The 26,311-nt window shown below is 35.5% G+C and overlaps 1 protein-coding gene across 4 annotated transcripts in view; it reads left to right on the forward strand.

Moving 5' to 3' along the window:
* LOC127851239 (uncharacterized) overlaps positions 1 to 26,311 on the forward strand; it is a 62,893-nt gene that overhangs the window by 14,765 nt on the left and 21,817 nt on the right. For 2 of the 4 annotated variants that reach the window (XM_052384853.1, XM_052384851.1), the window contains exons 2-7: positions 6,231 to 6,348; positions 10,286 to 10,306; positions 15,059 to 15,222; positions 19,195 to 19,309; positions 20,849 to 20,921; positions 22,198 to 22,265. In XM_052384853.1, the coding sequence (XP_052240813.1) occupies positions 15,114 to 15,222; positions 19,195 to 19,309; positions 20,849 to 20,921; positions 22,198 to 22,265 (365 nt within the window). In that variant the 5' untranslated portion in view covers positions 6,231 to 6,348; positions 10,286 to 10,306; positions 15,059 to 15,113. Of the gene's footprint in view, positions 1 to 6,230; positions 6,349 to 10,285; positions 10,307 to 15,058; positions 15,223 to 17,506; positions 17,654 to 19,194; positions 19,310 to 20,848; positions 20,922 to 22,197; positions 22,266 to 26,311 lie in introns of those variants that run through there. The other 2 variants (XM_052384852.1, XM_052384854.1) reach the window with 2 other exon arrangements.

A 26,311-nucleotide genomic window follows, 5' to 3' on the forward strand; every position in this document is an offset into this window, starting at 1 on the left:
GGCATTGAATGGAACTTGTGGAGAATTTTATCTTCTTACAAAACATGGTTATGCAAGTAGTTTATTCTGTATTAAATGCACCAGTGAATGCTTACATTTTATTAAGTAAAGTGTGTTTATAAGAAGTCAAGATAATTACCTTCCAATATAATTATTGTTAATGTACCTTAATACCAATATGAGAAAAACATTTATATACTGTAGCTGTGTAACTATCCAGGCATTGCCGTTTTAAAATTGTTTGAAGAACTGAGTGTATTGAGTATGAAAGCACATAATTATTATTAATTATTAAATCGGTAATTATTAACAAGTCTGTGTGAATACATTGTGCAGCATTAGTGCAAAGCTTAAAGCTGAAGATCCATGAGGCTGAGTATCTATTTTGCAAAGAGATTAAGAATATCAATGAACACTGAATTATTGGAAGTAGCAATAGATATTAGCCGCCCTCGGGGAAATACAGGCTGAATGCATGTGGGGAAAGTATTGTCCCTGATTAGCCTGTGCAGTTTGAATTGGCTAATCAATGAAGATAATTTTCACTTGTATGGATTTTTTTTACAAAACAAGTCTCTTCTAAACTAAAGTGTGGTCTAGCTGCAAAGTGTCATGCATGATTAGCCTGGGCATAGTGCACAGGCTAATCTGAGACAACACTTTCTGCACTTGCATTAAACTTGGTTTTTCGAAAGCCAGGCTGATATGTACCCCATTTATGAATAAGCAATTTTATAAATGATGTGAAAATGATCTTGCATATTAAACTATCTGTTACATATCAATGAGTCTGCAAATTGCTAGTACCAAGAATGCTGAATTATTTACATCCAACTGTGTAAAGCTTGATGGTAATATTAGCAGTCCAGAATGTCTGTTTACACTCAAAGGTTTGAGGAATTCGAAATTGTACTCCAGGGTGATAGTATCAATTACATGGATACTTGGTATCATAGTTTTTGTTTGTTTGTTTGTGCTGCAAGGCTCTTTTCATTGTTCTGCAACTCAAATTGACAAATGCTGGTTTCGGTTTCCACTGAGCGAGCTAAAATGATGAGATATATTGGCTGCAAATTTATTTTTATCATAGCGGACTTTGTTATGTGTGTAGTTAGTTGGTCTGGATTGTTCTCTAGTTGATGTACTTGGTATGTTTTAATTTTGAAATGGAGTTATGATTCAAATGAGTTTCTTTGAAAGTTCATGTGTTTTTATGTTTGAAACCTTTGAGTTAGTATTGTGGTTTCATCATCATTTTTCAACTTGTAATGTTTGTATCAGCAATGATGGTATTTAAAGTTTTGAGCATGTTTGCTACTTGTTATTTTAAAGGAACTTGATCAAGTGCCAAGTGTGTGTTAAGAAGGTAATAGTTGTATAGTGGCTCTGGTGTACAACTAGGGATCTGGAGGTCCCAGGTTTGATTCCCACTCTGGGAATTATCAATCAAATATCTTTTATTCTAACACGGCACGTGACTTGTTTTCTATAGACAAAGAAGGAAATCAAGCGTGGGTTATTCTGCAATAACTTATGGGCGGAGCTTATACACTGAAAGCACGCGCTGTAGCTAAACAAAACATGCCGATACATTTTCCACCAGCGTAATAATCCGGTATTTTATGAATGAAAGTCACGTGACAAAATACTACGCTATGAACAGAAATGCGTAAACTTGACCCAATTTCCCACGGTGTTCGTCTGCTGCTTCGATGCTGAAATGGCTGAAGTTCGAATCGGAGTTGTTTTCTTGTAGATCCAACACTCTTGCGTTAATTTAAAGTGTACAATGAAAACATGTTAGTTTACGCAAGTTGTTGTTGTTCTTAGTTAACCAAACGTGAGAAATGAAATGGTTTTTTTCCATCCAGTTTGGCTGTTATTGAGGGCGGAGATCTTATCGACAGAACAGCCGAAAGCTATTTTTATGGGCGGAGCTTCACATAAAATAGTATGCAAGAAAAATAAGATACATTCTATAAATCTTTAGTAAATATCGTGTTAGAATCGAAATAATTCGTGAACGTTATAGTTTGTTGTCGAATAACCCACGGCTGGAAGTTTAGATTCGTGGTTTAAAATCACTCATGCTTCGCACTCGTGATTTAATCCCTACGCATCTAAACTTCCGGCCGTGGGTTATTCGACAACAAACTATAACGTACACGAATTATTTCTTAAATAAATTTAATAGTCCAAATGCTTGTTCTGCCCACACCCAAAAATGCCTTCCTATACAAAGATATGTATTTAGAATATTACGAATTTCAGAACATAAAATGGCCAGCTTTGTTTAAGAAAATAACCAAAATGATGTCTATTCAAAGTTTAATGTTTTATTCCAAATTCACATTATAAAGTGTTATACATAGATACCTTGTACAATGACCCCTCCCTCCTTTGGATTGCGTATGGGATTGGTGGTGTCATTGTCAAAGAAACTGTTATGAAAAATAACAAAAACTATTCCACTTACTTGCTTTGTAACAAATTGAGTTGTTGTAATGACACTTCATACATACATACCTCATATGCAGACCCAGCTATGGATTGCCTATGGGGTAGGTGGGGTCAAAGAATATATCAAGGTCATGTTTAGGAAATATAGAGAAATAATTTTTGCTCAATATCTCAATAATAAAATTAACTTTTTCATGATACTAATCCAGTCTTGCTAGGGTTGTATTTGGCATGCAAGAGGTCAAGGCCATGGTTGCTTAAAAATTAAGGGAAAATGGATTCTAAGTAGGACAAAAAAAAAGAAAATTGAGTTATGGTCATGCAACATCATACATATATGAATTCCATCAAAACTCCATTGTCATTTATAGTTAATGTGTAACAAAATTGAGCTATTGTATTAAAATTTTTTTTACATGAATGCATTATATCCAGATCTAGCTTTTGGGTCAAGGTCAAGGTCACTATGAGTAGATATTGAAACAAATAACTTTAAAACAAATTGAGCAATTGTCATCAAACTTGATACATGGATTCTTTACATCCAGAGATCGCACATGTGAAGGCTGTGATCAATGTCAAGGTCAGTATAACTTAATACAGTCGAAACCCGATGGCTCGAACTGGCTTGGCTCAAATTTCCGGATGGCTCGAACTCGCATCAAAGCACCGATTTTTTATTCCTATATATTCATTTAAAATTTTGTCGGATGGCTCGAACTCGCTTGGCTCGAATTATCCGATGGCTCGAACTGTTTTCACAGTCCCGGCTACAGTTTTCACACGTTCTTTTGTTCGGATGGCTCGAACTGGCTTCGGGTCCCATAAAGTGTTAATCCATTAGGACCGCTTGATAAAAGGCACGCAATAATCGATTTAGCACCAGTCGCATAAACTGTTAATCGATTAGGACCGCTTGATTAAAGGCACGCAGTAATTGATTTAACACGGGTTTGCAAACATGTCATCAACTCGATCGTTAATCGATGTGAGTAAAACATGACATTTTGTATAAAAGCTGGTGTTTTTATAGATGCTCTATCATAATGGCTGCAACAGATAAATCGCTTCTTGCTGAGCAATCTAGAGAAGGCCCCGGTACCCAATCCGGTTGGATATCTAGATCAGCAATACAGAAGGGATCAGCTGTAGGAAGCAAAGGGACAAAAAGAAAGTTGAACGTAAAAAGCTACACAGACAAATATGAAGCAATTTTGGCAGTTGAAAGTGGCAAAAAAACAAAACCAGAAATTGCCGAAGAATAAGGAGTTCCCCGTAATACACTATCAACATGGTTAAAAAATAAAGAAGAAATAAAATCTAAAGTTCTCACTGGAAGCATTGAACATGAGCGAAAACTTGCCCATACATCAAAATGGCCCGCACTTGAAGAAGCCCTTGTTCGTTAGTTTAAAAACCAACGGGCAAAAAACTCTACTGTTGATGGAGAAACATTAAAATGTAAAGCAAAAGAATACGCAATTGAATTAGGAATACCGGATGATGAATTCTCCGGTTCAGTTGGATGGCTGTGCAGATTTAAATACAACAAGGCATCTTTGTTTAAAAAAGTCAGTGGGAAAGCTAACTCTGTCAACTGTACCACACATGAATTTGAGTCATGGCAGCGTTGTCTACAAACCATTCTGTCTACATACAGTGAACGAGACATTTATAATGCAGACGAGACTGCTGTCTTCTACAGAGCCCTCCCCGACAAAACTCTGGAATTTAAAAATGTTCAGTGTCACTGTGGAAAAACAAACAAAGAAAGACTTACTGTCATGGTCGTCGCAAACATGGATGGTAGCGACAAGCTCCCCTTGTTGATGCTGGGTAAATCAAAAGCACCAAGATGTTTTAAAAATGTGAAATCTCTGCCTGCACGTTATGCATCAAATAAACGTGCATGGATGTCGTCATCTGTCTTTCAAGAGTGGGTCCATAAATTGGATGACACCATGGCTAGAAACAGCCGCAAAATAGCCTTAGTGGTGGACAACTGTCCGGCACACGCCGATGTAGCCAACCTCAAAGCAACAACGCTGGTCTTCCTACCACCGAATACAACAAGCAAAACCCAACCCATGGTACAAGGGGTAATCAAAAATCTTTAAGTCCAGTACCGGAAGCAAATCCTTACAGAGAAGATCAGAGCTGTGGATAACGACGAGGAACTCAACGTGAACATTCTACAGGACCTACGAATGATGAAAAGAGCATGGGAATCAGTGACCGCTACTACAATCCAGAACTGCTTCAAACATGCCGGATTCCGGAAAGAAGAAGAAACCATCAACGACGACGAGGAGTACCAGGAAGTGCCGGACGATCCAGATGATGATATTCCACTAGCAAGACTAGCAATGGAGGACTACATAAGCATCGACAGTAATCTCCAAGCGACCGAAGACACAGCCGACGACCACATTCTTCAAGACCTCCGAGATATGGAGACAAGGGGAGGAGATGCTGTATCATCAGACGAAGAAGAGACCACATCAAATCCACCACCGAAGACGTCCGCGAAGTCAGCCATGGGTGCCATTAACGTTATCACAAAATATCTCGAGATGTGCGAAAACTCACATCATCTTCAGTCTCAACTGGATGAAATTGGAAGCTTTGTTTCTGGACGACAGCTACGTAACGCAACACAGACAGACATAATGTCATTCTTCAAAAAAGTGTAAATAAATCAATGAATGTATTGCTGTCTCGTATGTAAATAATGTGTATAAGGTGATGATGCATGTTTTGTTTTTTAGTGCTCTGTTACCTTAAAATGTGCTACGCTAAAACGTGCTGATATTTACTAAATGATATTTATGCCCCCCTTCGAAGAAGAGGGGGTATATTGCTTTGCACATGTCGGTCTATCGGTCTGTCGGTCCGTCCACCAGGTGGTTTCCGGATGATAACTCAAGAACGCTTAGGCCTAGGATCATGAAACTTCATAGGTACATTGATCATGACTCGCAGATGACCCCTATTGATTTTGAGGTCACTAGGTCAAAGGTCAAGGTCACTGTGATCGAAATAGTAAAATGGTTTCCGGATGATAATTCAAGAACGCTTATGCCTAGGATCATGAAACTTGATAGGTAGATTGATCATGACTCGCAGATGACCCCTATTGATTTTCATTGTTAATTGTATTTGTAACTGTTATAAAATATTCGTACATTTAAGCATAAAGTATATATTTGTTTCTTATTAACTTATTAATTCAAAAGCAGTAAGTAGTTCAAAGTAGTACGAAGTTTAAGCAATATGTGTACTCTTCAACTGGAGGTGAAAATGTACTGCAGACTTGTCCGTAAACAAAAGTTTATTAGAAATTGGATGGCTCGAATTCCAGATGGCTCGAACTATTGTTGCCGGTCCTGACGAGTTCGAGCCATCGGGTTTCGACTGTATAGCAAAATGGTTTCAACTTAAACCAGGAGAACGGATTTTAGTTATTGTGATGCAAGCATGTTAACATTGAAAAACATCCTCATTTTTGTTGGAATATTGGGCACATATGGTTAAAGTCATCAGTCCAGGCTCTGTAAGTAAATGTACCAATGTAGTGTCCACTCAAAATCAAGGTTTATGTGTCTTGAAGAATATTTTGCAAATAATAAAAATACTTAATTACTTGATAGCTAAAATAACATTCCTACCACACAAACAGATTGGTTTAGAAAAAAAAGCCAAAACCCTGAAAAGAGCAAGAAAAGACCAACCTCTGTCCTCTGCCAACTTTTGTTATTTCCATGTTGCAGGCCTACACAAGGACCACGGTGTTGTTTGGACAGAGGGACGGAGCATCTTCCTGGCGCCAGTCTCCATCTTCCAGGACCAAGTAGAGAACCAGGAACCCAGTAAGCTGGGAGAGTTCGAGTATGTACCAGTACTCTGTTAGGAATTTGAGTCTCGTTTTGGGGAAACTGGGCTTACTGCATGTGTGTAAAGTGTCATCACAGATAAGCCTGTGCAGTTTGCACAGGCTTCGAAGGACAACACTTTCAGCCAAAACTGTTTATTTGTTTAGAAGAGACTTCATTTTTTTTTAATAAAGTGGAAAGTTTTGTCCTTTATAAGCCTGTGCACACTGCACAGGCTTATCTGGGGCAACACTTAACAGACATGCATTAAGCCAATTTTTTTCAGAGACTCATATATCGCCCTTGCAAGCCAGAACAGGTGACAGCAGTATCTGTACATGTATAGAGAAGGTGATGGCGCTGTTCAGATTCCAGTTAACATTATATCATATTTTACCAAAGAAACGTTCAATTATTGTTTAACCCATTTATGCCTAGCGTCTAGAAAAAAGACCTTGGCAAACAGCGTAGACCCAGATGAGATGCCGCATGATGCGGCGTCTCATCTGGGTCTATGCTGTTTGCTTAAAGGAATTTTCACTAGGCATAAATGGGTTAAATCCCACTGCAAATAAGTAGAGAGAGGAAGACTGTATTCACCATGTTCATACATGTGTGTGTCCGTCTCTTGTAGACGAAAACTTGTCTGACCGAGTACTCTTACACTCAACGTGCAACATTCAAACTTGCTTACTGTGTTCCTTATGATATGGAGTTTTGCACATGCATTTTTGGCCCATGAAACAAGATAGGAATGCTTGATAAAGATGTTTTGACTTTAACTAATACTAAATAGTGATAAAAAAGGATCTCATTGTTATTACATGAAACCTAGCATGCATCAACAAAAAGATATAAAAGAAACTTGTTTAGGGTTGTCATTATTAACCGATTGCCGATCGAAGATGTTAACGGACGACTTATGACCCAGTGATCAGGGAAAAAACTGTAAAGCGCCTTTGAACGCACATCTCGAGTATGAAAAGGGCGCTATATAAATGTGGTATAATAATAATAATAATAATACTGGGTTATCAGGTAATGGATAGAATTGGAACATGCAAAGATCTATCAATATACACTGTAACTCCAATATAGCGCGGTCAATGGGGTCCAAGCCGCGAAACAGCGTTATAACGGATCCGCGTTATAAGTTTTGGGCTCATTTACTGCAGGGCGCTATAAAAAAACAGGTAAAGAATAGCCTATAATATAGGTCATGTATTTTGCCATGCTGTGTTGACGCAAATACATGCATATAAACCGAATCGTATCGATAACAGTATACATACCGCTTTTCTTATGTGCACATTAATCCGATAATCCAATAAAATTGCAACATCACTTAAAAAATAATAATCTTGAACATTAATGACGATATATGTTTAAGAAATTCGTAAACACAACGGTACGCATATGCCATTTTCAGAAGTGTTAAGAGTACAGTGCATTATGGGGCAGAGCTTTCATTGGACGAGCGATTTTAAATTTAGATTGAATGCAATACAACTCATGTACAAAAAATTGTTATATTGTGTCATACGCATGCAAAAAACGTGTTTCCTGGGGACTTTCTGATACCGCGCGAAAATGAAAGTGAAACTCTGTTAACAATTACCGGTACACTGCGTTCGCATGTAAATAAATCGTCTGCATTATTTAATTTCTTAAACACGAACTGAAAGATTAAATGACATAATACTAGAATGATAATGAAATGACAGAAAAAGTTGTTTTATACAGTGGGCAGTATATTTACAGCCGCTCATTTAATATAGTCAAACTGCAACCATATCAAAGTAAGAATTTTCAATCGTTTTGAATTACTTTAATTGTATAACTATCCCGCTTGCACTTAACTTATGGAAATTATCGCACTGAACCGCTCTGATGAGGAATACATGTAATAAACACTGACACGCGAGTTTTTCACACCTTTATTGACATTACACAACAGATTAACACCAATTAGCTGTCGTTGTTGTTTAACCTCGAGGCGATTAAAATCGGTTCAACGGATGGTTGAATAAAGCAATCAACATGTGATTGCCGCCATCTTTGAATTGTCTGAAAATACATGAAGTTGCATAATACGGATTTGAATCAGAAATCAAATGGAAGGTTTGAGAAAAAATGGGATCCAAGCACCCCCCGCGTTATATTGGGTTCAGCGTTATAACAGAGCGCGTTATATTGGAGTTACAGTGTAATATGTTTTTACATTGTACAGTATACTAAAAATGTGAAAATCTTAAAATTTTCTATTCTTTTTAGACATCATTTTAACTTTTTATGCTCTGAAAATAGCAGTATTTTGTCCCTAAAATGTCTAGAATGCGTTTTTGGTCAGGGGGCTTCGCCCCCCTGACCCCCCTACCAGGGCCTTGCCAGGACCTACAAGGGGGCCTAGGCGGCCCCCTTGACCCCCGGCCGAATCAGTTACTATTCCAAAATAATCCTTTGTTTACAATCATAATGACAACCCTGCTTGTTGCTTTGCTGCTCTATTCGCAAAATTTATATTTATAACAATAGCATACATGTATCAATAGTTTAAAGGATTAAAAGCTGTAAAGTTTCTATGTAGTTTTGTTAGATGGAACATGAAGGGTGCAGGATTGTGCATGGCTGTACCTCTGTATGTTTTACACTTTGCTGCTTAATGAGATTCTTGATTACATGATACCCCCATCATGCAACTTGATACAACAAACACTCCCACTGGAGCCAAACATTTGATGGTATACTATAGTATCTTGTATAGTATTGTTGAGCAAATACAAAGGTGTTTCTCTCATCCCTTGACTTAAGCCTTTATAATACTTAAAAATACATTTGAAACATCAGTAACAAAAGAATCTGTTGCAGTGAAAGGTACCAGGTGGGTTTATTGTCTTTGTTTTGCATAAGTTATGACCTGCCCTATTTTATTTGGTATATTAACTGATGGGTATGGATAGAATTTAAAGAATACTTTGCATAGTATGCATGCCTCTGTTGGGATGGTGACAGATTAGGCGGCTTTTGTTTGTTAACATAGGATTTAGTTGTTTGTGCAGAATAAATCGAATAGGAGATGTTTGTATTTGACATTGTAACTCAATGCCCTCAAGAAGGTATTATGAGATTTCTGCACTAATATTTAAACAGTTTTTAGAAAACTTCAAACAGTTTAAATGCCCAATAAAAATAGTTCATTTACTGGGATACAGTTTCCTATTAAAGGTACAGGAGTTTATTGATACTGAAGTTAAATCTTTAAATATTAGTGGACAATTATTCTTTGATAACAGCAATTGTTTCTGTTTATTTTGTTTGGAATTTATGGAATTGTCAAGTTGTAAACTGTAACTCTTCCACTGTTGGTTTTTTATGGAGACCTGCCTTTTATAGTTCAGGTGGAATAATATAACGGTAGAAAGCACCAAAAGGTGTGTGGTGCTTTGTTTTGTTGCGAACTGTACACAATTTTCAAAAAATGTATAACATTCTAGGATACTGCACTGTTTCAAATTGGTAGTAGTTCATATTTTATTTAGCATGAAGAGAATATGGAAAAAATTGCATGATAATGTTCAGTGATAAATTACAAGTTTCAGTGGTCTGCTTATTTCAACAGAATTTTGGCACTCACTTGTGTGATCATGTTTGGCCACCAAATACTCTGATGTTGCAGCTAATTGTGTATTCTCTTGCAATTAAAAAGATAAACTGAAAAATAAATCAATGTAAACATCAATTACTGCATACTGAGCATTCTAAGAATGCTAATATATTTGATCTCATTGTTAGACATGTTTTGATCAAAACAATAAAAAAAACCATTGAGTTGGCTTATAAGCCCGGTGAAGGCTCACCAACACAGGCAGCTTCTATGAAAGCAAACTACATATTGTAACCATGGTAACACTGACATAAATATTTAATTGTTAGACATATTTCTTTTTTAACAGTGACCGTGTATCTGAGGAGAGGTATGGTATGACACAAGTGTGCAGTGATGTGTGACTACTGTGGATTTTCTAACTTAATTACCCTTAAATTTCCATTTATTTGAACTTTTTAAGGGTCTGTAAAGAGGATTTCACACAAATAAACACAAATGTTGGCATAAAATCAGGTACAGTTTACCCTCTTTCAGTGTTCTTGTGTTAAACAAGCAGTTTTACAATTTGGGTAAAACTGAGATTAAAAATAACAACATTTCTTTGAAACAGGATAGAATCAGGAATATAGAAATTTATAGAATCAGTCAAAACTTTTTAAAAGGAGAAATCCTCTTTACCACATGACTTTGTTGACTGGTGTTTTCTATTTAGTTTTTCTTTGGTGTAGTATGAAACTAATTTATTTAATAAAAAAATCTGAATATATTAAATTGAATGATGCATTCTTAACAAACATTAAAAAGAATGCATGATTTATACAAATATTTTAATGAGTTTTGTTTTATGATATTGCTTTTTTTAACAGTAATCCTTTGGAATGTGGATTTGTATTAACGTTGAATTGAGGGTAATTTAAATGAAATGAGGATTTATTTCAAGAAAATATTAAATGTGTGTTTAATAATTTACTTTAATTTAATTGTTAAAGATTAAATTTGTATCTTAATTAATGTGTATAATGATGCAGTAACTGTTTTTAAAACCATTTTATTTTTAAATTATTTAAAATAATACAAGTTTGTAACTTATTGTAGTTGTTAAATATTGAGCTTCTTTCTTTTTACAAGAAATATTTGCTTGTAAAGCTAAATTTTCTTGCCTACCTTATTTTTATGCCCCCTTTCGAAGAAAAGGGGGTATATAGTTTTTGCACTGTCTGTCTGTAAGTCTGTCTGTCTGTCACACTTTTCATGTCCGCTCTCTAATTCAAATGGTTTTCATCTGATCTTTACGAAACTTGGTCAGAGGTTGTATCTAGACAATATCTAGGTCAAGTTGATTATGGATTATGCCAGGTCAAAAACTAGGTCACGGGGTCGAAAAAAACAAATCCAAGGGAAGTAATAAGCTTTAAATGGACATAATTATCTGACCTGCCAATATATATATTTTTGTTAAATAAATCAAAGCGGCGCAGTAGGCGGCATTGTGTTTCTGACAAACAAATCGTGTTAAAAGCTCAAGGTCAAGGTCATCCTTCAAGGTCTAAGGTCAAAAATACAAATCCAAGGGAAGTAATAAGCTTTAAAGGAAGATAATTATTCAATATTGAACATAGCAACTTGATATTTGGCATGCATGTGTATCTCATGGAGCTGCAAATTGAGTGGTGAATCTACAGTCACGGTAGTGGCTTTTAATTATTTGCTACTAAAAATAGAGAGTGGCTTCTAATTATTTGCTACTAAAAATAGAGATTTGTTAGAGACAATTATTTTCAAGGGAAGTTATTTATATAATTATAAATCTCATATTATATATTTCCTTTCCAAGAATTTAACTTCTTTTCACAGTTACTGAACAGATTTTTTATTTTGATTATTTATAACTCAAATGAATGATTTTTAAGTTTTTTTTTAAATGATATAATTATCATTTCTTTACTGTACTAATTTGTGAATGGTAGGCTTCATTACATACCTCTGGACTTATGTCTATAGGTACATGATGAACTCTGGCTATGATCTCTTTGATAAACCACAGGCCTTGGTTGTCAGTGATGTCTGGCTTGGTCATTTTGACTGTCTACAGACTCCCCCCCCCCCCCCCCCCCCCCCCCCCCCCCCCGGTTGGATTGGACAAAATCCAAGGGAAGTAATAAGCTTTAAATTGAGATGATTTCTATACCTGCCAAATGATAAATAGAAATTTTATTTCAAAGCAGCGCAGTAGGGGGCATTGTGTTTCTGACGAACACATCTCTTGTTCCAATTAGAAACAGTTTGTCCTTTAGCTGTATTTAAGCATTTACTAATCAGTCCAAGATTCAAACTATTTGTAATTTTACTCCCATACTTCATGCCACTAGTCTATCAAACCTGAGGCTGATTGTTGAAAATATTTAGATCAGTTTTGTAGAACATATTGTACTATCATGTTCTCGTTAAAGTTTATGAATAGCATTATGATATTATAACTTAAATTTAATGCATAGAGATATATTGATACCAAGTACCTTTATGTTAAATGGCACAGATGTGGGGACATAAATTAATTATTGAATACAATATACGTGCCTATCAACACTATTTAAAACTTAATTACATACATTTGGCCACGACTTTTTTTTTTATTGGTTTACAAAAATTATTTTGAAAATGGTCCATCGGGCGGTCGAAAAAAAAAAAAAAAAAAAAACATCGGAAAAAAAAGTTAATACTAATAACATCAGAACAAAGACAACATATCTTTTATAACCTTAACACAGAGACAAAAAATCAAATTATGCAATGAAACACATCTATATCTTCAAATGAAATGAGTCCTAAAAGCACCTTTTGTAACATCAGGCAATTTTAAACACTCCATTACATGACATGCGTTCTTCTCCCATTAAAACGAAAAACTGCGCTTCATTTCCATAATTCGATGCGCTTCATTACGCAATGCAATGCCCGTTGCATAAATCTTATATAAGATAAACTACTCATACACAAATTACCCGGTATGTGTTTGCTCTTACTCGACTTATGAGATCGTACATGAAAAAAAATCGAGGTAGATCGATCCATGCGTCGTCGCGGTAATGTTTGTCAAAGTTATTGTTGTCATGAAAACTCGTTGATTTACAACGCAAAACGCCTTATTTGAACTGATGCGAATTAATTTAATCATATTTGTCAACTTCGCTTTTGCTTTATTTTGATAATTTAATCCAAAGTTTAATGTTAGCAAGTGTTTTTTTTACCGGAATTGTAAACAAGGAGTCAGTTAAAGTCTTTCGAAAATGTGCAGTCTGTGTGAATTGACAGTTTGACGTCATCAAAGGAAAGCCGCTTTGTGTCGGAAGCAATAAAGCGACGTATTTCGCGCCGAAAAAATTGGCTTCCTTTGTCTAGCAATCAACATGCCGAACCAATCGTGTGTTTTTTTCTCAATTGCAATCCTCCAATTTAATAAAAGCATGTGCATAGCTCCGCCTTCGAATCTTTTGCCGAGAACGGAGGCGGAGTTTAATGGTTAATTGAGCTAGTGTTTTACGCAAGTTGAGTTCCGATTTGCCGAAATTACTCGGCCCTAAGCATTGAAACGACAAATACATTTATCAATGATTTTCCGAGATATACCGATTTGTTCCGATTTCCAAACTTTCTGTACAGTTCCTATAAACTATGGCGGACGTGTTTACAAAATTCCTAAACACATATATCGTAAATAATGGCAGTGTTTTATTGGATTATTTATACTAATTATCAAATACTTTTTTATCTACTATAATATCGGGTTTGTTTAATATAATTAACATGTTAAACAATATAGTTGCGTCACAGACTCGGAAATAAATTTTGATGGGGTCGACATTTTACTGACGCTGATTTTCTTATTGTCTGTAATTTTTACCCGAAATAAATTTTGAGAAGTGCCCATAAAAGGACTGGTACATAATGTGTCACATTGAAAAATATCCCGATCTCTGCAATATATGTGAACCAATCGTTGATTGTACTTACTTGATTTTATTCGCAACCGTACTCAAACCGGATCGTTTTTTTTCTCGTTTCGCTCGTTTTGCAGTGCGGTCGGGAATAAAATATTTAAAAAAAAGACGATTTTCCGATTTTTTTTTTTTTTCCTTTTTCCAAAAATTAGGGTCGGCGGTTTTGTAAACCAAGAAATATAAAAGCCGTGGCCTTTTGAGGAATAAAAAAGTCAATGAAAGAAATAAGACTTGCATTAACATTCATAAGTTTTATGAGGTTTACAGTTGTCTTACTCGAATAAAATAGTTACTACATAAGACAATAAAGAAGAGCAATAAAACTGCTAAATGCGTGAAGTGCTTTTGACTTTTAAGTGCTTTGTATACTATATGTGGTGAACCTATTTTGTTGCATCCTGTAGTGCCATTTTACCTGGCCTGACATTACCCCCCCCCCCCCCACCCCCCCACCCCCCCCCCCCACCCCCCCCCCCCCACCCCCCCCCCCCCCCCCCCCCCCGCCCACCCCCACCTTCCTCATGCATTCTGTGTCAAAACAAAACCCCATAGTTTTTAAAATAAGTGTTATTGTATAAGAACTGATAGTGCTGTCACACAGAATAATGATATCATGTAAATTTTCATGGCATAGTCAATAATAATTGTGTTTTCTAAAATTTTCTTAATGTGCAAAAATAGATGCAGAAAATAAGGAGATAGTATACATAAAATCATTGATCAATGCCACAGGTACATGTATGTCAATTGGCTTTGCGTGCAAACCTGTTTCACTTCCCAAGGCAAGTGGTTAATAACGTAATGCATGTGCGTTGAGTGTCTGTCAAGGTAACCCTGTGCAGTGGGCACAGGCTGAAAAGGGATGACACTTGTTGCTTTTCTGGAGTTTTTCATTTAAAGGATGTCTCTTCTTAACAAAAATCCAGTCATCCAGTCCAGGTTGCCAGTGTTGTCCTTGATTAGTCTGTGCAGACTGCAGAGGTTCCCTGGGACAACACTTTTAGCACATGCATAAAGCCCATTCTTACCAGGACATGGCTCATATATATTTGACAACAGTCTTGTGTTCTCTATTGTAAGTGCAATGTAGTCACGACTCACCAGCCTGCTACTTCTTTCAGTCGGGGTGTGAAGTCCATTAACTGGAGTGAGGAGGTCAGTCCAGGCCTCTGCTACATGTGTGTGGTGCATGAGAAGAACATCTCCATCTGGAAGGTTGAGGGATATCAGCCCAAGTTGACCTTCAAGCAGATCCGTAAGGTCAACATACAGCCAATACCCCAAGGTAATAGCTCAACATAGTTCTATATCTGTTATCCTTTTTTTCCTTCTTTATATAGCTACCTTAAAGGCACTTTCCCCAAATTAAGGAAAAAATTACAAACTTACCTATTACCGTCTGAAAGTTCCCAAAATGAAGGATAGTCACATCAATTTTGTTCCAAAAGTTCATTATTTGCAATTGAACATGCATTTGAACAAATCAAATTAGCACTAACACTAAAAATTTGAACAAAAGGCATGTTTGGGCCAGTAAGTACTAAGCAATTGAAAAGACCTGTAATGCCCATTTTGAAGATTTCGCTAATCAAACTTTCCCATTTTCGTTGTTTTTAGAGCTAGTTTTTCACTATTTGCATAGCGCTGATACATTCCTCGATTTGTAAAAAAAAAATTGTCATTGGTATTACATGAAGGTTAATGTACAGTCTATGTATCAGCTGAATAGCTCAACATAGAGATTTGTTTTTTGTTTTAAAGAAGCAAGAATTTTTGTCATCCAAACAGTTATTGCATGTCATTTTAAAGTGAATAAGGTTGGTGCACAAGAAGTAGAAACAACTCATGTGTTACAAATGAACCGGTGTTAGTAGAAACAACTCCTGTGTTACAAATGAACCGGTGTTAGTAGAAACAACTCCTGTGTTACAAATGAGCCGGTGTTAGTAGAAACAACTCCTGTGTTACAAATGAGCCGGTGTTAACAATCTTATCATGAAATGTGAGGTGCACAATAAGTAGAAACAACTCATGTGTTACAAATGAACCGGTGTTAACAATCTTATCATGAAATGTGAGGTGCACAATAAGTAGAAACAACTCATGTGTTACAAATGAACCGGTGTTAACAATCTTATCATGAAATGTGAGGTGCACAATAAGTAGAAACAACTCATGTGTTACAAATGAACCGGTGTTAACAATCTTATCATGAAATGTGAGGTGCACAATAAGTAGAAACAACTCATGTGTTACAAATGAACCGGTGTTAACAATCTTATCATGAAATGTGAGGTGCACAATAAGTAGAAACAACTCATGTGTTACAAATGAACCGGTGTTAACAATCTTATCATGAAATGTGAGGTGCACAATAAGTAGAAACAACTCATGTGTTACAAATGAGCCGGTGTTAACAATCTTATCATGAAATGTGAGGTGCAGAAGGCATGCTGATAATGGAAATGTAACAACAAGTACCAGGTAGTATGAAAGATGGTCATAAATTTTAAATCTTGATAACACTTAAAAGTTTTTTTTTAAAGTGTCGGTCTAAAATGTTTTAAGTACTGATTGGAATCTATATTAGTTGTGATAAAACTTTCCACTGGTGTGTTAATCAATAAACATTACATTATTTTAACTTTGTTTTTATTATTTAAAGGATCAGTTTAGCACAATTACATTTAAAATGTTCTGATGTTTTTGAGTATGGTTTAAAGAAAGGCCCATAATCTTGTTTATATTATACATACTGAGCTTTCAAAGTACATTTCTGATTTAAAGCATAATTTGTGAAATTTAATGCAAAGCTCACCTAAAGAATAGTAAAGTAAAACCTGGATTCATGCTTTTATGGATACAGTTCATGAACTATTTAAGAAACATTTTTTTATAAAAGGAACATGTCATTATTTTTGCTCTCTTTGAATGCTTTTGGTTTTGTTGAAAAGTTTAGTTGAAAAGCTGATTGTTGTCGGGGCGTTTTCAAAATGGCAATTTAATTCAGTGACATTGTTGGCATTGAAAAATAAGAGAAGAGTGTAATTGTTGTAATTATGACCGACAAAATTGCTGCATTTCTGTTTGTAAACGCATATCTGTAAAGAAAGTGATTTACATCTCACAACAATATAAGTACAATATTGTTGGCTTAAGAGAATTAAAAAAGTCATATTACAGTAAGTTTGATTTAAAATTCAAGTTTTACATGCAATATAGATGGTTGTAGGATGACTTTTATGTTTGAAGTTATTTAAGGGTTATTCACCAAATGTTGCTATATTTGTTTAAACATGATTTGTGTTTTATTTCTTTATTTTAATGAAAATAAATAAATGAAGTATTGAATGTACCCTGCAGTCAAAAATAATCTATAATATTGACAAGTTGCAGTATTGTCTAAAGTAGTGGAATTGAATAAAAATCGGCTTATTAGCTTGAAAGTAGTCGTGGGAGTTAATTTCCTGCTGTAGAGACTGGATACAATTTATGACAGTGCTATTTAAGCTATCAGGAGGTGTGCAATTCAAGATAAGATACATGTTCTTCGTGAGGTTGTGTTGCCAATATATCTTAGGATTTTAATGGATTTGCTATTTATATAACAAAATTGTTGCAACAGTAGTGTTACAGATGTGTTTATTACTGGATGTAAAACTCTTAAGGTGGAGTTATTTTGTACACACTTAGTCTTCCCAGGCTAGGATTGTAAGGTATTAATTGCAATTATAATTCTTATGTACAGTGATATGGTATGACACCATAGAGGTCTACATCATGTTTGTCTTTATTATGCCCCCCTTCGAAGAAGAGGGGCTATATTGTTATGCACATGTTGGAACATCATTCCGTCGGTCCGTCCGACCGTCCACCAGATGGTTTCCGGATGATAACTCAAGAACGCTTAGGCCTAGGATCATGAAACTTCATAGGTAGATTGATCATGACTGGCAGATGACCCCTATAGATTTTCAGGTCACTAGGTCAAAGGTCAAGGTCACAGTGACTCGAAATAGTAAAATGGTTTCCAGATGATTATTCAAGAATGCTAAGCCTAGGATCATGAAACTTCATGGGTAGATTGATCATGACTGGCAGATGACCCCTATTGATTTTCAGGTCACTAGGTCAAAGGTCAAGTTCACAGTGACTCAAAATAGTTAAATGGTTTCCGGATGATAACTCAAAAATGCTTACGCCTAGGATCATGAAACTTCATAGGTACATTGATCATGACTGGCAGATGACCCCTATTGATTTTCAGGTCACTAGGTCATAGGTCAAGATCACAGTGCCAAAAAACCGTATTCACACAATGGCTGCCACTACAACTGACAGCCCATATGGGGGGCATGCATATTTTACAAACAGCCCTTGTTATTTCTGTTGCCACTGGGAAAACAGGGTATAATTAATGTGTGTAAAATGTTGTCCCAGAAAACACTTTCTGCTAAAACGCTTAGAAGAGATCACTTTAAACAAAAAATACAAAACAATTTGCAAATATCGTCCCTTATTAGTGTGGAATGCACAGGCTTATCTGGGATGACACTTTACGCACTTGCATTAAGCCTCAATTTCCTAGAGCGAAACGTATACCTATCACAGCTGTGATGTACTGCTATTATCTTATGATATCTCTTAGGATAGGTATCAGTTATGAAGATGACATAAGATGATCTATTATATTAAAAATATAGTTTATTACTATTGACTAGATGCATATGCACTTTAATGCATGTGCGTCAAGTGTTGTCCTAGATTAGCCTGTGCAGTGTGCACAGGCTTATCAGAGACGACACTTTTAGCCTAAACTGGATTTTCGCTTAGAAAAGACCTTCTTTAAACCAAAAATACCTTTAAAGCCGAAAGTGAAGTCCCTGATTAGCCTGTGGGGACTGCACAGGCTAATCTGGGACGACATTTTAAGCACATGCATTAGGCCCTGTTTTCCCATTTTTAGGAATACATATATAATAGCTGTGATGTACCGCTATTATCTTATGAACTATCTTAGGATGGTAATGTATTGTCTCAGAATTGGCAGAATTTGTATGCTATTTTCTAATATGTATATAAGGTTGTTGATAAATTGAAGTGTTACAAAGATTCATCACAGTGAAATAGCGCAGTAATACGTTTCAGGTTACATCTTAAGTGCATGTAGGGGCATGATTTGTGTTAAATGTCCTATGCTGAATGATATATATTTCAAAGATAAATCACAGTGACATAGCTTACTGACCCATTTCAGGTTGCATCTGGAGCCCAGGTCGGGACGTCCTGTGTGCACTGTGCCCCCAACAGTCCAGCCTGTACTACAGTCACACGGACAGGAAGGGGAGTCAGGTGCTGATACAGCTGGACATGTGAATATACACTATTTAGTACCTGCGGGACAGTACTTTGTTTGGGATATTTGTTCCACAATAAGGACATTGGAACAATTTGTCCTCACAGTAGGCTAAAATGATGTTTGTTACATTTATGTTAAGTTTACTATGAAAGTCATGATTCAAGCTAAATTTGGACAAAACTTACTATCTCTAATCCCTGATAAGAAGGATTCGCATTATATTTTGTAAAAGACATCTAATTGCCTGGTGCTGATTTTGTCACAAGTTCATGTAATCTTTTTTTGACTGGTTGCTAATTTAAAGTTGCTTCTAAAGAAAGCCAACTGGTTGTGTTTTTTGGCCCAATCAAACCCAGTATTACAAATAACTTGATACCGCCAGGGGTTTAGATATTAAGCTTGTGCTGTCTGCTTAAGCAATATATAAATAAACAATCAATTTTGTGTGCCAGTTAACAAATAAGTCATTTAAAAACATGCCGATCTCCAATGTCTCGGCTGCCAACGTATTTTTGAAGAACTATTATTCCAAAACATTTACCTTCACTTTCATCAGAATTTCAGAAAAAAATGTACATTTTGCTTTCAGTTTAAATTTTAATCACTTGTCGATTATCAATATCATAAAATAAGATGTGCGCATATTGTTTAAAATGATTTAAGCATGTTTGTTTTGAATATCCCCATCCTGATTAGTTGTCAATTATAGCCAATATTCAAATAGTTAACAAGTGCCAAAATTCATTTGTTACTTCAGAAAAATTGCGATCATTTGTGTTGATGACATACCTAACAACACATTTATGGTCAACACTGACTTATATTGCATTGTAAAGTATAAATAATATGTGTTTATTCTGCATGCATTTCAATAAGTTTTATAATCTGTGCATTTGTTACTAAGATTAAAATTTATTGACTACATTTGTATCTTGGAAATATAAAATGTATCCATAGGACCCATCAAAAAACATTAAGGGCACGCTTTTTATTATATAGTTGCCAGTTTGTCCTTCCTTACTTCCTTCCTTCTGTCACACTTTGGTTACAGTTTCTCATAGCGACTTCAATATTTTATTGAACTCTTACATATTTGGCATGTAGGTACCTTGCATGGACTCTACCTTTTGATGAGGTTTGAGGTCACTGGGGTCAAGGTCACCGAGCTAATAATAGATTTTCTCAAGGTTAAACAAGGGGAGCATCCATCGTTTTCAACGATACTTGTTTGGTTGATAGTGTTGTGGAGATATATTTGAAACTGGCTGTTACTGCTGTTTGATAGATTTTCAGCCTGTATATATTTTTGTTGGGTTATATCTTGTTACAGTGATAATTTTCTTCTTATTTGACTAGGCTAGCCTTTTGTTAAACTCTATAATGAATTAGAAAAAAAGGGAGACATTTTTCTTACAGATATTTTTACAAAGGGATAGAATGTTACCACTTTTACTAACAGTGGCAAAAAAAGTACTTTTTTTTACAGCAATCAAGTTTTTAATATTGAGAGATTGGTCAACACTTTGTTGTCAATGAACTTGCTGTATTCCAGGGACAAGATACATTGTGGGTGTTGGACAAGTGATGGCTCCAAACTTGTGATAGCTGTCTCGGCAACGTTGATGGTAGGGCCATGACATGACCTTTGATCTGGGAAAACTGAGCTTAATGCATGTGCATAAAGTGTCATCCCAGATTACTACGCCTTTGCAGTCTGCTTAAAGCGTATTTTCATTTGGACTTCCTTTAAATGAAAAAACTCCATAAATTAGAAAGTTTTGTTCCTGATCAACCTGCGCAGACTGCACAGGCTTACCTGGTATGTCACTTTATGCACATGCATTAAGCAGAGATTTCCCTGAACAAAGCTATGTGCATCCCTCATCCTTTACAAGCATGGTTTCTATGCTCCCGGTAGGGTGGCATATAGCAGTTGAACTGTCCGTCAGTCAGTATGTCAGTCAGTCTGTCCGTCCGTCTGAAAAAAAAATTAACATTGGCCATAACTTTTTCACTATTTAAGATAGCAACTTGATATTTGGCATGCATGTGTATCTCATGGAGCTGAACATTTTGAGTGGTGAAAGGTGAAGGTCATCCTTCAAGATCAAATGTAAAATATTATATGGCGTCTGTCCGTCTGAAAACTTTAACATTGGCCATAACTTTTTCAATATTGAAGATAGCAACTTGATATTTGGCATGCATGTGAATCTCATAAAGCTGCACATTTTTAGTGGTGGAAGTTCAAGGTCAAGGTCATCCTTCAAGGTCAAAGGTCAACAAAAAATAATGATTTTTTTTTCAAAGCGGCATTCTCATGAAGCTGCATTTTGAGTGGTGGAAGTTCAAGGTCAAGGTCATCCTTCAAGGTCAAAGGTCAATTTTTTTAATTTTTTTTCAAAGCGGCGTTCTCATGAAGATGCACAGTTTTAGTGGTGGAAGTTCAAGGTCAAGGTCATCCTTCAAGGTCAAAGGTAAAAAAATATATATTCTTTTTTTTTTTTTTCAAAGCGGCGCAATAGGGGGAATTGTTTCTGACGAACACATCTCTTGTTATTTCCAAAATAGCAAATAAAAGCTTTAAAGCAATGCAATAGACACAGTATTCCACATTTAAATAAAAATGAACCCTACATGTGGTTATCATTTTTGCATCTTAAGTAAAAGATGAATATTTTCCCTTTGCATTATATTAAAGCAATTTGAAGAATAGAATATGAAATGAAGCATAGACATCATGTGAACATTTATAAACATGCATACAAATCATCAGCATTTCATAGATGTTCTCAACTAACAAAATTTTTGGAAAAAAACAACAACATTTTTTAAGGAGTTAATTTTTGTTTTTACCCATGATGTACAAAATATATAAAACATTCATGTTTTCCACTGTAGATCTATGAATGGTCTGATATAGATGAGTCTGTGACAAACTACCAGGCTGTGCAGTGGACCATTCCAGGGTAGGTAGTTTGACATTGTCCCTGAATCCTTTCGCCGCTCAGAAGCAAGGTGATAATGGCTTTATGCAACCAGCAATAAACCAGAACAGCCTGTTAAGGTTTTATGCTTTTTGCTGCTCATTAGTAACTTAGGGTGGAAATGAAGCCTTTAAAACTTAAATCCAGCAAAAATGATATTTAATTTAAATTGATTTTCTAAGGGACTACAAAAGGGTAAAAGTGGGTATATAGAGAATAATACTTTAATAGGTTGGTGACGTTGATGGAGAATGGTTATCTGGCAAGTAGAGGAATTTATCGGGTAAGCCGAAGGCGAACCTGATAAGATCCTCCAACGAGTCAGATAACCATTCTCCATCCACGTCACCAACCTATAATTATCCCTCGCCATCGGCGGAGGGATATTATTTTTGCGTTGTCTGTCCATCTTTACGTCCGTCTATCCATCCATCTTTCCGTCCGTCTTTCCGTCCGTCTTTCCGTCCATCCGGAGCCATATCTTGGAAGTGCTTTGGCGGATTTCATTGAAACTTGGTATGAGTATATATATGAATACTAGGATGATGCATGCCAAATGGTATTGTACACCATCTGTTAATAACGGAGTTATGGCCCTTTGTATCTTGAAAAAATGCTTTTTTGATTGTCAAATATAACACTTTTGTATCCAGAAGCATATTTGCTGGGGATATCAATTCAACGAATTTGCTAGTTCTATTTATCATGTCACATTATATATATTTTTTATTTTATGCTTTTCACCGTTTATTTCAACTGTAAAAGAGTTTAACTGGAGAGTTTCGCTGGAATAATGACGACATTTTGTAAAAAAAAGACGTCATTTCACAGTAAAACAGATCAACTGACGGATATTCGAGGTCACATGGTCATCTAGCCTAATATCTTTTGGGATATTAGGTTACCTGGTTATCGGGCTGATTTAAAGGCATGTGACAGGATAAATGAGTGGTAAAGGGTTAAACCATGTTTACTCATGATCTTACAGGCATATAGAATTATAATAAATAAAAGCTTAAGCTGAGTAGGATCTGTTCTAATAATTAATACCTTTGAAAGTCAAAGGCCAAAGACAGGTACCAAAATTACTGGCTGTCTTTCACACTTTTCACCTGACTTTGTTGTAGATAGTTAGCCCATGATGGTCAACCGAAATATCAAGTGATAAATCAAACTAAAAACAAGCACACACAATAAAAAGCTTGGCGTGTTATTGTAATTATCTTAATTGATGGCTACACCGCTTTTTACTGTTGGAAGAGAACATTTATGGTGGTTGCGTTAAAAAATTGCTTTTTGGTTTTGTTAGCATGACGTTACTGAATATTTTTTCAGTGCCACTGCTCTTTTCTGAAGTCATCTGATTTAAATGTTTTTGGCGAATTACCTTTCTTCAAAGTTGATACTTATTTTTGTAATTCTTTAAACTTGCATGAGTAATAGTTTAGATTAAGTCTCTGACACTGTGTGATATGAATAAAAAGCCATAATTTTATTTTATTTATTTTTATCTTATATTATCTTATCTCTTCTTTTATTTGTTTTAATCTTCTTATGGTACCATATCTTTTGATACTGTGTGCTTACAGTTAGGGTAATATTTGTTATGGAATTTTAATAAAAAAGTCTTATTTTTTTACATAAAAACTTATAATAACAGCTTTAAGTAAACACACAAAAGTATCTAATAAATCTTAATAAATAATGCAAAAAAATGAAGACATATAAAAAGCTTTTAACTTCGCTTAGTTTGACATTTATAGTTGAAGAATTTGTCATCTAATGATATAGTTGATGTTTGTTGAACTGATATTGACCTGTGATGAGAATTTTGTACTGGCGGAAGATTGATTGATTATGTTGGTCTTAAATAATTGAAATCGTGTAAATATTGATGGTTACATGTTTGCATACATGTACATCAAGTAACTGTTAGTTGTTATTTTGTTCTTTAACAATGTATTAATAAGTCAATTAGGAAGATGGGAATTCATTATTTGGTTCAGATTGATGTTCTGAACTTTTTCATCATTCATGTGCAGTAACCATTGCTTTGAGAGATTGACCCTAGAGGCATAGTTATACATAAGACTCTTGTTCTGGGAAAACTTTGCTTAATGCAAGTTCGTAAAGTGTCGTCCCAGATTAGCCTGTATAGTCCCCACAGGCTTATCAGGGACGATGTTTTATTCCGTACTTGTATATTTGTTAAAAGAATTCTAGAAATTGTCCTCTCTGATTAGCCTTTTCAGACTGCACAGGCTAGCACGACATTTTGCCCACATGCATTAAGACCCATATTGCCAAAGTGCAGCTTACATTAAAAACTCATCTGTTCTGGTGCAACAGTAAAAACACTTCATCTTCAAGTGTATAAGTAGAGTGCCTGTCAGAGAAATAAAGCTGTGTATAAGTAGAGTGCCTGTCAGAGAAATAAAGCTTTAAACATGATAAATATGTCATGCTTGGTTGGCATGTATTTGTCAAAATAGGTGCATAATGATAGACCTGTTGAAGTATTTTTGAGGAATTTCTTTTAATATGATGAATTTTTGCTGTATGAATTCAAACAAAGATGAAAAAATAATGCAATTGCCTCAGATGGCTTTTTTGTAATAAACTAAATTTGATTTTATTTAAAACAAAACAAAAAAAACAATCATCAACAATACAATGTTGATCCTAAGAGCAAATAGAACAGCATTGGAGCTTTAACATAAGATGGGAAATCTTACGACATTAAACTTTAAAATGTCAGTCTTAGAGTAGAATAGTTAGATAATTATTCACAGAACAACTGTTTATTTTTTTCGATTTTTACTGTATGTAAACAGTCCTTCCCAAAATTATAATTTAGTGCCGGCAATGAGGTCCTATAATCATGCAGCCATTTCCAGCCCCGACTGATTATTTCAGGCCCAAAAAGTAAAAAATGACGACGAAAGACGAAGATGACATTTTTAACAATATTGTAATATTATCAGATTAATATACAAAGCATGCATTCAATCATTCAGAATTGCCAAGATTTCTTTAGCATTTGTCTCTTCATCCTGGATATCTGAATCTTCTACTGAAGACACATCCTTTGACTAATCTTTCGTTGGATACCCATCAGGCATAGCCTTGGGTGAGCGCCAATAATTAAGTCGATGAAGACCATCTCCCTTTATCATGAGCATACAATACTAAATCTTTTTGCTTAGCTGTTGTAGGCTAGCATACCTTCTAATATTATACTAGTCTTAAAGTCAATCCCAATGCTTTTGAGTGAATTATTTGGATGATTGTTTTTAATTATGGTAGAAGAATTTAATGGTCCTGTATGTAGGTTTGAGTTTGTTACGTAAAAACCTCATTAAATATTTATTTTTACATAAAACCATTGAATCTGAACAGCCATTTGTCTACAGCTGCTGAATGGTCATAAGCTTTAACATCTGCAGTGCTTAGTTTGATCATCATGAGTTTGGTTTGACTCCTTCACCAAATTGTAATTGAAACGTTTTAAGATATTAAAAAATAAAATGAAAACAAAATCACCAGTTATATATCTGGATACTCTGTTTTCCTTCGAACTCCTGTGTAGATATTGTCAGATCGCTTCGAACTCCTGTGTAGGTGTTGACAGATCGCGGGAAGATCACAATGACCTGTGTTAATGCCCTGCTTGCTTACGAATTAATCGGATATAACGGGAGCCAAAAGTATATGGTATCGATTCTCTCCCTTTGCGAATCTACTCATATAGTGATGACGTAGTGTGTAGTTTGCATTGACGACGCAGCAAAAATTAAAAAAAAGCAACCAATGAAAAAATGTTTTACATGATTGGAGTATTCATAAATAACTCGGTAAATTCCCATTTTTGCCTTGAAACTTTTCTGGAAATATCTTATGGAATTCCAAATTTCGCCATAATTTTATTACCGGACACAAGGTCCGGCAATATTAGATTAATTTCCGGATTATCCTAATTATTATCGGAAAAATCCGAGGACCGACGGTATTTCGGAAAGACTGTGTAT

This window comes from Dreissena polymorpha, chromosome 11 (genome assembly GCF_020536995.1).
Source record: "Dreissena polymorpha isolate Duluth1 chromosome 11, UMN_Dpol_1.0, whole genome shotgun sequence".
Taxonomy (NCBI): domain Eukaryota; kingdom Metazoa; phylum Mollusca; class Bivalvia; order Myida; family Dreissenidae; genus Dreissena; species Dreissena polymorpha.